The sequence below is a fragment of the Colletotrichum truncatum genome (genome assembly GCF_014235925.2).
Source record: "Colletotrichum truncatum strain CMES1059 chromosome Unknown Contig_0010, whole genome shotgun sequence".
NCBI lineage: Eukaryota > Fungi > Ascomycota > Sordariomycetes > Glomerellales > Glomerellaceae > Colletotrichum > Colletotrichum truncatum.
In genome coordinates, this window is record NW_027222407.1 from 1,091,753 (window position 1) to 1,105,300 (window position 13,548).

The 13,548-nt window shown below is 51.6% G+C and overlaps 3 protein-coding genes across 3 annotated transcripts; 1 reads left to right on the top strand and 2 right to left on the bottom strand.

The window, feature by feature from the left end:
* Nucleotides 1–2,150: 2,150 nt before the first annotated feature.
* Nucleotides 2,151–3,726, top strand: CTRU02_213748 (uncharacterized protein; the record flags this gene model as incomplete). The annotated part of the gene is made up of 2 exons (XM_036732906.1): nt 2,151–2,644; nt 2,694–3,726. The coding sequence occupies 2 exons, from the start codon at nt 2,151–2,153 to the stop codon at nt 3,724–3,726; spliced, it is 1,527 nt and encodes a 508-aa protein (XP_036575331.1).
* A 3,243-nt stretch (nt 3,727–6,969) lies between these two features.
* CTRU02_213749 (uncharacterized protein) lies at nt 6,970–7,254 on the bottom strand (the record flags this gene model as incomplete). The annotated part of the gene is made up of 1 exon (XM_070206120.1): nt 6,970–7,254. The coding sequence occupies one exon, from the start codon at nt 7,252–7,254 to the stop codon at nt 6,970–6,972; it is 285 nt and encodes a 94-aa protein (XP_070060152.1).
* Nucleotides 7,255–7,371: 117 nt separating this feature from the next.
* CTRU02_213750 (C2H2 transcription factor) lies at nt 7,372–9,160 on the bottom strand (the record flags this gene model as incomplete). The annotated part of the gene is made up of 2 exons (XM_070206121.1): nt 7,372–7,987; nt 8,070–9,160. 2 exons carry the CDS (start codon nt 9,158–9,160, stop codon nt 7,372–7,374), a joined length of 1,707 nt encoding a protein of 568 aa, XP_070060153.1.
* Nucleotides 9,161–13,548: the final 4,388 nt, after the last annotated feature.

Sequence of the window (13,548 nt, forward strand, 5' to 3'; positions counted from 1 at the left end):
AGGACCGAGCCCCGGGCACACAAGAAGACTTTTCAAGGCCCTAGATCCCCTGATTCTGGACTTCATTGAAACAATTTTTGGCCGGGGTCAAGTCGGAAACAGCTTGGGAATAGACTTTAGTCATATGGGCCTCAAGCACGAGAGTATACGAGGGAGCGACGAGCTTCAGGATGGAACAGGTTGAATAAGCCACTGCAAGGGATCAGAGTGGCAATTTACATAGGCCAATAACTGAGTGCCTCGATTTGATTCAGCTATTCGGCTCATGGCATAGGTGCTTCTTAATGGTGCTGCATGTTACCAGAAGGGGAGGGGAAATGGCTCCCTCAGGGACACCATGTAGCAGTAGCTATGTCAAAGGCAGAGGCATACAGTTTGAAACTCCCCTTGACAATATATCCAATTTGAGTACCGCCAGCAATGACTAGGCCAAGTTCTCCATCAACAACACGAACTCACGTCGCCATGTGTCAACTTATGGCATCCGCCGACATGCAGTGTCTTTTTCATGCTTCTTCGACATTGCAACCAAGGCCACCCTGGTTTGTATCGTTCGTCAGATAACGTAACATCTCAACGCCACCATTCATGGGAAAGCTCAGATCCGATGTCTGATGGGGATCGAAACGTGACAGGTCAAGACTCGTGAAGGAGCCTTTTCGCGGGGGCCATGGACAGTACATGATTAAGGGCCATGATGATCCTTTCAAGGGAGTTTGAACGACTTGTTCTGGATTTCGAGGCTAAACGGTCGAAAAAGTTGACATGGGTCTATTCAGTTCAGCATGCTCCGACGCCTTCGGTTTGACCATCCCCTTGCACAGCAGTCAAAGCGCTTTGACGAACCCAAAACCCGTGCGCCCTGCCAAGCTTCAAACAACCCTCTTAGAAGTGCTGCCAATAGAGATGAAGAATTGTAAAGGCGTCGCGGCTTTGAAAACGACTCGTCAATCTTACTCACCAGGCACAGATGTTTTTCGATCTCCGCTCAGGAAGACATGTCTCTTCCACGTTAAGTCTTGGTACAACCAACACACCACCATTACCACTACAATATTGACAACCACTACGACAGCACCCAAGTGAGGGATACAAGCTGGCAATGTCGATTTGCTCCTGGAACCTGTTTTCTGCGGATGTAGACTGTCCTTGACAGGGCCAACATGCCTAGCACACAGCCGACCCTCCTTGCAATGCAGAACCCATGATTGCAGCTTTTACGCATGATGTTGTAGATCACAAATGCAGCTCTGACACTTTCGACATAGATGGCTAGAGCTACTCTGGCAGCTCTCTGTTGGTAGCTGCATCCCCCCCTTCTCTGTTAGCGGCAATTGATCTCGGCCATCGACCAACAAACCTGTCCGCTCGTTATGTACACGCTAGCCAGATGTTGAGCCTCCTCTGGGATGCTCAAGTACACTAACACGCAATGTCAACATCGATAGGGGGCTAGATCATTGCTGTCTTGATTCTCGCGATTACCATGAGAAAACAGATGGTTCTATCACAGACTATGACTTACGCAAAGAAGCAAGGCGTCAAAGTCTGCTTTTGCTACCCGGCTGCCCTCACACAGACATGCGACTGGCCAAGGTGCCGCCGAGTCCATGAAGTAGTATCCGTTATTTCCCTTCCAGCACCGCCCCGCCATGGGATGTCCAGTGGCCTGAGAGACAACACGATACGACACTACTGGTTCCTCATGAAAACCCCAGTTTAAGCCGTCAGTGCGGCCTTGAGAATGTCTCGCCAACGGCAACTTCTCCCACCCTCCCCCGCAACGACGGCAGGGTTGGTGTGCGACCAGTCGTCCAGAGTTGAAAGGATATATTATATTGGCCAGAGCGTGCATCACCATGTCAAGGACACAACCCTGGATATGCTTTCTCACTGCTTTCGTCCGTTGATTAGGCTCAGGCACCGTCACCAACGCTGAAAAACGCTATTTTGCCCTCTCGTTGATTTTGCCCATCTGCCTCATCCCGTCTTTCGTCCCTCTCTGCGTGCCTTCGGGCCATCCGCTGCCGCCGTAACGAGGAGAATAAGGAGACCTATAACCCCATCTTTCTATTGGGGTGCGTAAAGATTTCTCGAGGGGTCGTTAGCTTTCAATCTACTGCCCACACGATGTTGAAGACGTTGACGACATGAGGATTCCGCCACCAGAAGTTCTTCTCAGTTGGCCAACACCACGTTACGATAACCCCGAAACGAGAGGCCCAACCAACGAGATCATTTCCCTCATACTCGTGGCCATTGCTACAATCATCATTGCCATCCGGATATACACGCGACGATGCATAACTAACGGGTTCGGCTGGGACGATATCCTTATCGTCTTAGCCTTTATACCCGCCGTGGGGTTCGTGACAGTTGGAATGATATCCATGGACCGCTACGGCTGGGGACAACACATATGGGATGTGCCCATTGACAGGTTCACCGGGTCTCTTCAGATGGGACTGGCAAGTCAGATACTGTTCGCCCTAGCGACAAGCCTCACAAAGCTGTCGATGCTCGCTCTGATATACCGGATCGCGCATGAGGCTTCGCGGAATTTCTGTCTTTTAATTATTGGGTTGGAGATTTTAATTTCTATCAATTGTGCTGTCTTCACAATGGTTGCGATGCTTCAGTGCCAGTAAGTTGAGAAGCATACCTAATGTTCCTCGCTGTCTAACACATCATAGTCCCCTAGATCTCTACTGGACTCTCTCGATAGGGCCCCAAAACTGCATTAATGAAGCGGCCCATCTCCTGGCCGCAAGCATCATCAACACCGCCACTGACTTTTTCGTTGTCTTGCTGCCTCTAGCTTTAGTTCGCATTGTGTACAAGAACAAGCTTTCTTCAAGACAACTGCTCATCGTCAACCTACTCTTCGGTGCTGGCTTTTTAGCATCATTTGCTGGAGCGGCTCGGACGTACTTCACATGGATCATGACTACGGAGCCAGATATGACTTGGAATGCGTGGATGAATTGGCTCATGTCGTCCGTTGAGTTATTCCTTGGGATCATATGCACCAGCATACCCTCAACCAAGCCGTTCTTCAACCGATACCTACCTAGGCTGCTGACCTCAAAGTCACACAAGTCACAACGCTCAAGCGTACCTGTTCTCACCGACAAAGCAACCAAAGGATTGCAGATGGGCAGCAAGCTCTCTCTCGAATCAGATCCGGAGGATGCCGAGACGATCCCTATGGAACCGCCAACTACAGCAACCGCAATGTCGAACCGCTTCAGCGAAGGCACGTTGAACAAGCCCTTGCCGGCCGTTGTGAAGAAGTACTCGGTATATACCATCAAAATCCAATTAGACGAGGCCAGTCTGGGTCCTGCGGATAGACGACGAGGCCGCATATTGAACCAACCACCACCAGGAGTGGTCGGAAACCAAGCGGTACACAACTTTAGCCGTCCAACACTTCAGCATAATCGAAGGAATTCGGAACCTCATAGTCAACACCGTACCAGCACATATAGCACAGAGGATGCCCAATACTCTAGCCGTGTTGCGAGCTTGGCGGGCGAAAGCAGTCGTTACAGCCATATTTTGGACGACATCGACAGCGACTACCGTCAAAGCATCGACGACCTTGAAGCAGGCATCCACTACAGCTCATACTATCACCCGAGCTACATTTCGGCTACGAGGAACCTCACCGGCAGTACAAAAGGTCATACCAGGAACCCGTCCGTCGGCACGTTTGGAGGTTAATTTGGCGGCAAGGCTCCGTTTCTTTTGAGTGTGGGTGGGAGAGGAAGTGGTATGGTTGTGCATGTGGCAGACGGGAGGATCCATTGTACATGGTTTGGGGCTTCCGGAGTTCCTTCTCTTGGCGTTATCTTCCGGGCAGGATAGGGCGGCTACACTTGAAGCTTATGATACACCCACCGCCGTGGCAAAAGGCGGCAGTTCCTGCATCATTTCCACCCTTGCCTTTTTTTGGACGTTTTATATAATTTTAGCTTTTCGGGAGCCAGACCCGAACTTTAGTCACGACGTCTACGACCAATAAATCAATCAGACTGTTGTTTCTCACGACTTTTCTCTTGTTTCAATTTGCTTTTGCGCTTCTGTCTTCTCCTCCATCTCCTTGATGGGAACTTCTCTTTGGGTGGAACTCTAAACATCCTAAACATCTCAAGCAATCTGAACACTCCAAAAAAACCTGGCCGTAATTCGGCCCAGTCCAGACGGTTTCCATTGTCTTTTCACCAAGTAAGAAAAACTCTTCATCTATTGGACCTATTTGTCCCGTCTTTTTGACCAACAGCAGAAAGGATGGCCTTTGATGCTGACGGCGGCCCCGACCTTTGCAAAAAGTCTATCGGAAGTTGAAACTATCTCTCATGCAACACTCTGACTTTCCCACGATTTGCTCCTATCAGGACAGCATTCACTAAAAAAGAAAGCTTCCCCCAGCACAATCCATTAGACAGATCCGGTTCCATGGGCCAATTTGAGCCGATGCCCCCCTTGGAATCGGAGCGACGGCCACAAGCCAAGCTTCACAACCTGCATACAAGTAACGCCACAACCGCGCTGGGTCATTAGATCCCGACCATGGGGTAAGGAAAGAAAGGCTGGCAGGTCTAGCGAAGTTGCCACTTACGAAGACAGACATTGAATTCAAAAACGGCCCGACGCCAAAAGCTTCACTGCCGCGTACCGCCGGCCAACATAACCAAGATCAGGGCCGCCTCGAGCGGTTTACGCTTCACTTTATCCCCGCGTAATTCTTACGTGTTGCATGCGCACGCGGCAATGGGACGCAGAAAGAAGCTTTTTTCTCATTACATCATTTACACGCATTGGATCAGAAAGAAGATAGGTCGATGGGAATGGAAAGTCAATCTCGGGACTACTGCAGGCACAGACAAACACACGGACCCGACATACGCTACCAGTACAGGACTTATCCAAAACGCTTCCTTGGTTTTTGCCCACCGACCGTCTTTGACAAGGAAAGACGGTGAGATAGAGTCGAAGCTACTGCAGGCACAAATGGATTCATCGCGATATGATGCCACAGGGGAAAAAACATCAGGGTTCCATCGAATATCGGCTGTTGCCCATCACAAATAACCCGAATGTGTCGGATACGCAAGATAAATGGCCCTTGCCCCAAATAAAGTTGAGATGTCGTCTTTAACGGCAACTCGTTATAGAATTTTACACGGAGGCATAAGCATCAGCTAATCGATTCGATCATCGCCTCTTGACACAATTGGCCCCCTCACTTGCTTGCTTTCCACTCCCCTCCCCATAGCGGCGGTGTCGAACGAGACGAATCACTCCGTGGCTCGGCCCATCTGTTCCCATCTTCGGGCCTGGTCCGCACATTATCAACGATATCTTGCTTTCGCAACCACCACGCTAGCAGTTATGGTCTTCTAGCACGGGTTTAGCTGATTGTGTCTTCATGTACCCTTTTAAGCCCGAAGTACACCAACGTTTCAACGCTGGCCGTCCATACCGTCCACATGGTCATCTCTTCGCTCTCTTGTCTGATCAGTGAGGAAGAAGCTCATGTCACCTCGGCTCTGTCCTTCACTCTCACAAGCCAAGACACCGTCATCTGAATTATCAGCCGCCTGAAAGGCTGGGCAGTAAAGAAAGGGGGAAACATCTGGGGCGGGAAAGCCGATTCCACGCAAATACAGATGCATTATCGGCTATTCGATCGAATCTAATAATGAGACTGTAATCACTTTCGTACGAAGGTGATAGTATTATGAATGTTAGAATACTTGCAGTGCTAGCGAAGGATAGTGCAAGCGCCCGATATACAGAGATCCACCATTAGAGCCTCAGATCTTCAGAGCATCCACCGGCGCGATGCACTTAGCAAAGCCCTGCCGTGAGCTATTCTGTCAAGCTCATAAAATCCAGGATGTATACCACCGCCAGCTGAAGAAACATTCCCAATTTCCCCCCCTGTTCCCTCATGACCCGTTCCATAACACGGCTCGAACCGTCATCGTTACTGGCAGCCATCTTGTACACGGTCAGGTGTGGCCGCGAGACGAGGCCACCTCCTACTTGAAACGAACCACTGGGAAAAAAAAAAAAAAAAAAGAAAGAAAAGGCCGCATGGGAGTATCGCTTGCGGTTGCCGATTACATCCAAATAATATCCCTGCCACCCCCAAGTCAGGCAACGAGAGGGGGGAAAACCAAATTTAAAGTCATTTCTCGTAGGGCGTGGCGGGTGCGTTGGCAAGGCGCAAAACCGCAAAGAAAGGAGGGAGGGGTAGTGGTGGCGAGGCGGCAGAGAGTTGCTATCGCCGGCCGGCCGGCCTGGCGCGTACGCAAAGGGAAAAAAAAGAGTGAGATAGAGAGATCATGGGAGACGACAGAAGACCGGGGGGGGGGGGGGGGGGGAGAAAGCATAGATAGGAAAGAGTTTGTAAAAAGAAAGCCCCCGGATCGGGCGAACTTGGATGAAGGTCGCTGCATAACATCGTCCCAAGTCCTTCCCCACGACGAATAAACGACACTAAGAGACAGACGACGTTGTGACCTGGACCTGCAGTACTAACATGAAAACGAACACCAATTCTCCCCGGGTTAACTAACTCTCGTAGACTGCCGATAACCTTTTCATAGGTAGCTGACCAAGCGGGGTAAAATCAAGTATTGCAAGGTTTTGAGCACACTTTATTTTGTTCCATTGTTATGTCTCTCTATGTGCCTTCCATCCTGCAAATGAACATTTCTAGTCTCTCTGTACATGACATTCTTCTTGAATGTATGTTACCTTTCCTTCCCGAGCTCGACGCTGTTCCGTCGGATTGTGTCCTCGAAATCGAGGTTTTCTCCTGTCAAAGTACAATTTCTGTTGTGTCGAGCTGCGAGCTCTTACATGTTGTCCTCTAGTCTTCCCAAACGATCAAAATAGTAAAAAAGTAAAAAAGTTTTAAAAAAAAAGGTAAACAGAAGCTTCCACCCTTCCTCCTTACTCATCCGGCCACGGCTCGGCCTTTACCAGAGCATATACTTGCTCGCGAAGTCTCCTTTTGCGCTGTTCCATGGCTTCGATCCTGTGGCATATCCGTAGCCCGGTCGGCTTGTGTAAACACTGTCCATCCGGCTTTGTGGCTTGTCCGTGGGTAAAGAAGTATATCTCATGGTATTCAACACGAGTTCCTCGTGAGAGTACGATATCTCCGGTAGTAATCAGCGTGATCCTCACCCTGCGAGGATCGACGTGACGTTGTTGACGAGCTTCATGCACTTGCATGGGTGGCTGATGGTATCCAGTGTTGTAAAATTTACGTCTGTAAGCATCACTCTGGTTAGTTGAATGCATTTAAAGGTACATCATGGCGGGATTTTACGGACCAAAAATTGTATGTATTCATCCGGCCTGGACGAAGTTTCCGTTGAAGGGAGCCTGGGTGACATCCACTTGCTGCTGAGAGGGGCTCAGGCTGAGTCCGATCTTTCCCATGGCAGAGAGGTGGTTGTGAGCATCCTTGATAAGCTGAGCGTTCTTGCTGTCCTCAGGCTGGGTGAGGCCGCGGATTATGTCCTCGAGCGCCTGACGGTGGGAAATCCACTCCTCAATCAGGGGCTTGCAAGACTGCTCCTCCTTGGCAGCAGCCTCAACAACAGTGGCCTTGGCAGTAACCTTGCGCGAGGGGGGCGCGGGTCCGGCCTTGGGCGCGTCCTTTCGCTTGCGGCCCTTAGAGCTTTGCTGTCCGCTGGAGGCGTTGGTAGGGGATCCGGGAGCACCGTTGTCATTGTGGACACGACGCATGTGGTCCTTGAGGTTCCACTGGCGGGGGAATCCGTTGCCGGGCATGGCGCGGTCGCATCCGTCATAAGAGCACAAAAAGGGCTTGTCACCGTGACCATGCATAGCGTGGGCCTCGCGCTCATGGCGAAGAAGGCAGGCAGTAGAAGAAAAGCGAGCGTTCTCGCAAGACTCAATCTTGCAGCGGTAAGGCTTCAGATGAGAGTCCACGAACTTGCTGTAACGAAGAAAAGGCATACGTTAGTCATGCTGGGGGGAGAGGGAGAGAGGCGACGTTTTGTTCAAAAAGGTAAACTCACTCATAGTTGCACTTCAGCTTCTCGGGCTTGTGGTTGCAGCTGGAATCTCCCTCCCAGGGGCAGTGGAAGAGGCCATCGGCCTGAGGAGTGGCATTCTTGTACAAAGGGTGGTCTCGTGCAGAGTCACCCTCGTTGGTGTTCCTGCGGCTGGGGAAGGCAGGGGGCAGTGCGGCATCGCCGACAATGGTGAGGACGCTTCCAGACAGTTCATCGCCAACGAGTTCCGGGCCAAACTTGCCGTTGACACTGTAGAGTGATGCCGTGTCAGAGGCTAGCTCGAGGTTTGAGCAGCTGATCTGAGTAACATACCTGGGAGACTGGCTCTGAATAATGGGAGAGACATGCTCCGAGTGAGACGGAGAAGACATGAGGGGGGCAGACAGCCACACCTCCTCAGGGCTCTGAGCCGGGGAAGAGAGTTGTGATTCCGGTGGGCTGAACGAGTTCCAGGAGGCAGATGGGGAGTGAGCTCCAAGGCTCGAATCAGGGTCCAGTTGCATCTGGGCAGGCACGACGTGCATGGTCATGTCCGCCTGCTGGGATGGAAGGCCATCCGGAACAATCCCAAGTTCCATTGAGTTAAACCATTGGGACGAGACGGCACCCGCGTCCGATTCCAAGAAGTAGTTCACGTCCATCAACTGGCCGTTGGGCTGAGGTCCAGAGAACACAGAAGCATTACCTGTCATGTCCAGGGAGGACAGTTGTGTAGATACTTGAGACGACGCAGAAGTCATTCTGGGCCGAGACTTGGGAGATGTGATTTTGGTAATCCGGTGCTTGCGGCTTCCAGTGGAACTCCTTGAAGTTCCTCGCCGCATCGGCTCGCCACCGACGGGCGCCACGGTCGTGGCAGGTGCGGGAGCAGTCCACTTGCTCTGCAGATCCTCAACGGATTGTCCTTGTCCTCGGGGTGTGATGTGGCCTTCAACTTGGAAAGAAAAGTCCTCGGAGTCTCCCGGGTGGGCAGATCCGTTGTCTGAGAAGTCTTGAAAGTTCTGTGCACCTTCTCCTGTCGTTTCCCACGAACCACTCAAGGGGTCCGATGGTCCTGTTTGAGAAGAAAAGGAAAACATTCCTGAGGGCACCATTCCGGCGTGGAAGAAGCTGTAGTCGCTGAAGGGAAGGTTAGTGTGCTGTTTCTCCACTATCCATTTTATATATAATGCAAACAAGAAATAACAAAAGACATATCAGCATGGCACAACTTTGTTCCTGTAGCGCACCCATGTTAGCTGTCGTTGCATTGCATCACGGATTCGGGGTTTCGTGTTGACAGACCAAGCAAGCACAGATCATTCAGATCGTGCCAGAGTGTAGTAGACGGCCAGGGTCAGTGTGTCGGTCCAGGACAGTCCAGATCACGAGAGACAAATGAAATCCTTCAGGCCAGGTGCTATCAGGGTCGTATTCTGTATCCATAGTAGTTCTCCAGGTGCCTCCTAGCACAGGACCTTTGGTATGGTTTATATAACATGGCCCCTGTGTGGTGTCGGATAATGTCGAACATGGTATTCCTTTGACGAGAAATGGCAATGTTGTCAGGTGGCAGATGTGGTCGTCGTCCTTGGATTGAAGTGGACCATACAATTATGGCCGGAAGTGAACGTAAGAAAGTCGGTCGAATGGGATCCACGAGTTGCGGGTCAAAGTCCATCAGACATATTGAGCCGTAGTCCAGAACAGGCAAGGCAATCCTTAGGTTCAGAAACAGAATCGAAGCAAACGGAAATCCATGAAACAGAAGATACGGAACTAACACGTGCTGGAGCAACGTGTCAAGGTCCTGGGACTCCGGGCTAATAGATGACCAGCACGAGCTGCAATTAAGCTGTGACTGGTACACGGGAAAGCAAACACAAGTTGTGCTTGGTTGATAGGTCATCCAGGGGTAATCCGTATCCGTCCAAATGTGAGGCTAGGTAGCCCCGGTGCCTCGGATGAGACATGATCCAGTGAGATCCTGGCAGATTTAAGAAAAAGTCCACGGCTTCCTTGAGAGAAAAAAATAGTCCGGTAAAAAGTCCAGTCCTTGGAGGGAAAGCCAACGGCTCCGTATTGCTGTGATCTCATGTTGCTCTATAACGGGCGATACTCACCGTTGTCAAATGTGATATCAAGATTATTTTTTTTGATTGACCGTGTCGGTATGACGAGCGTCAGAAGGAGTGCTTCTGACGCAGCGGTCCCTGTCCATGGAAAGAAAGTATGTCCTGGGAAAGTCTCCGGGCAAGAATATCCTGGTAAATGTCCTGGGGCGTAGAGAGAAAGAGTCCTGGGCTGTAAATCCTGGGTCGATGTCCTGTGGTATCAAGGCCTCCGCGGCCGGCGAGAGATCTGAGAAGACGCAAAGAAAAAGCTCAACATGACTTTTGCGATACAGGATGATAAAAGCACAACGGACCACCCTGGGAACAGAGAAAGAAAAGACAATACCTAGAAGGAGTATGGACGTCGTCCAGGTCAAGATTGTAGCCAGGCATATCCGGGCGTGGAACAACAAGGGCAGTCATTGATTCCTTGGGCCGTGTATCATGCAATCCAGGGCAGTGTGAGTCAACTCGGCTGAGCTGTGTCGATGTACAGAGCAACAAGAGCAAAAAACCCGGGCGGGAAGCTGCTTGCAAAGTTCCTGTGGAATGGTGTCGAGTTGGTGTCGAGCGGGATGATCCTTGGGTGGCAAGATGGGGAAGATCTTTTTTGACCTTCTTAGTAGGGTTGATGTTGTGTAAGGGTTGGGAGGGATGTAGGCGGGTAGAAAAAGAGAAATCGGCAGAGGTTGGGTTGCCAGGAGGATCAGCTATGCAGAAGGCAGAATGCTTAGGCAGGAATGTATTTTGCGGGTTGGGCTGAAAGGAAGAGAAGAAAAGCGTCGTTGGGCAGGGAGAGAGGGGGTCAGCGGGTTTTAATGTTGCAGGACGAAGCGAAGCCTGGCAGCCAGACCAAATGAACCGAACGAACGAGATGATTTCTGCGAGGGGGTATGGTCGGCAGGGGAGGATTCGGGGTGGATTCCACGTCGTGCGTGCCCTGCTGGCATCAACAACCCCTGTCCCCGAAGCATTGGCGCCTTTCATTCTGCAGGGCGGATGTGCTTGACATGCCAGGCTAAGAGAATCACAATCATATACGTATGGGATACGTACATTTGTCCACCATTCATTTCGTCTTGAGCCAGTCTCATTCCGCCTCATTTCGCTGCCGCCGAGAGAAAGCTGTGTCCATTTTCTGGCCAAAGTGTGTGGGCTTTGGCAAGTCTCGAGGCAATCGTTGGACTCGACTGGCTGGTTGTGGGAGCAGAGAAAAGCGCTGTCTGGTGTCTGGGTCGTGTCGCCGGCCGTCACAGTGGTCGCAGGACTCGAGCTACATGGCGCTAGCCAACTGGCCTGGTTGTGACTGCACCTGTCATAGGCCCGTTCCGAAGTGAAGTTGGCGGTGACTGACCTTCTTCCTTGGTTTTGCTGATTTGGACATGGGCCAGGTGGACACAGAGGGTAGGCCCCCGCCTATCGCGGTGCGAGGAACAATCAGCCGTAACACAGGGAAGGGATTATGGCTGCAGCGACAACTCATCCGTGCAGCACTCTGAGAGTCCTAGGTGGGCTGAAGAGACCAACGGGCCAGGCCAAAGAATGCAGAGAGAAGAACGAGTTGGCTGATGATGGGTTAGTGCTTGTTTACCAGCAAGCTCTTCATCTTCTCATCATCCGCACCATGCGCAGACCTTGCTCGTCCCATCAAGCTCGTTCCGAATTCCCTATCCCCTTCATCTCTCCATACACTAATTGTCGTAAATGCCTCCCATTTCCAGTAGGGTCATTGAGAATCAGTCATGGCGCGATCTTGGACGTATAACTTTACCGCATTAATCAGAGTTGAGATGGTGGGATCGAAACTGTCCGCAAAGCGACGGGGAAGCGTGTCGACCAAAAAAAGACGCAGGAGGACGAGCCAATCCCGACAGCATTGCCCGTAGGTTGCGCTGAGGCAGGCGGCAACTGCGGAAGGCCGGACTACCAGGCCCGTCGTCTCTCACTCACAGAAATAGGCGGCCATCTAGACCTGCGGTTATCTGCTCCATTGGCGGCTGTTGTTGATGGGTTGCAGGTGCTGACACGCACCGGTCAGTGCCTCCGTCACAACTCTACCCCCATTCCAACAACATCACATTTTTAGCGTGTCCAACGCCTACTGGCTCAATGTGGTGTCGACTGGCCATACACACACATAGGCGCATCAACGCACCACACCACCTTACCCATTATTACCACCCACCACCACTGTTCCCGACCTCCAAGCCAGACGGACGCACTTCAGATGTGATTAACCGGCCACTGCCAGCTGGCCTGCTTCTGGCCTGCTGCTTGTCGGAAGCAGTCCATGCCAACCATTTACAGCCCCTTCTGATAAAAAGTGCATTGTGGTGCATGATATATATGCGCTGTGGGGCCAGGTGGTGACTTCACGACATCATCTGGCTTATGCTCAATGTATCATCGAGATGCTGTGACTGCTTACTGTGGTTTCGGTATGCTCTCTACGGAAGCCAGACGTTATGACACGAAGCTCTCCAAATTTCCCATCTGACCGGGCAAGTGTCCCGAGCTCCACATGGGTTGAAGTGATTAGACGCTGACGGTCTGACAATGGTGTTGTTGGTGGCCTTGGCTTTGAGGCCAGCAGGAGGTTGAGGCAAGACGGGGGCCAGTGTTGATCCGTCGTCTTGAGTGAGGATGGCTGAGAGCTGACGTTGACATTGAACACGAGACGAGGGGGGTAGGGAGGGGGGAGGCGAGAATTTGCGACACGAGCGCCCGTTTGCGAATGATGGGACGAGATGTGAAATTGAACGGCCCCAGTGGGATGGGACATTCGGAAGAAACTGCCTTGAACAAGCAACACCAAAGTTCAAGCTCCTCTCGGCCTCCCGCCTCGCCTGAATGATTTGCCTCAACTTCCTGCCTTGCCTTATCCAAGGCAGGACGAGACGACCAGAGGCAGGGATGGGAGGCGACGGGACGTTGGGGATGCAACGAAGAAGGTGCTTTCCGCTTGAACTTCTTGTTGCCGGCGGCATGTGATCCGATCCGTTTCCAGAAGGAAAAACCCGGCCGCCTCTTGCTTCAACACCTCCAAAAGTCTCCCGTGCGCCTTACTACTATGAGAGTAACATCAAGGCTCTACAAGCATTCGCAACCTCAGCCAAGCCACCCCGACCATCGCTGTTCAAACGCAGGCCCCAAGTCCTTCCTTCCTTGATCGACTGTTTCCATGCTACCCACTCGGTTTAGCTTAAGGAACGCCCGGGATCCGACCTGAGTCAGGCGAAAACCATGCTACGTCACCACGTGATCCCGCTCTTTGCCTTTAAGCTACCAATCTCATTTACCACGATTCTCATAGCACGCACGTACCAACATCGTTATGCTTCTGCCGTCGTCTTCCCCTGGGCTGTGCTGGTGGATGGTAAGTCCTCATT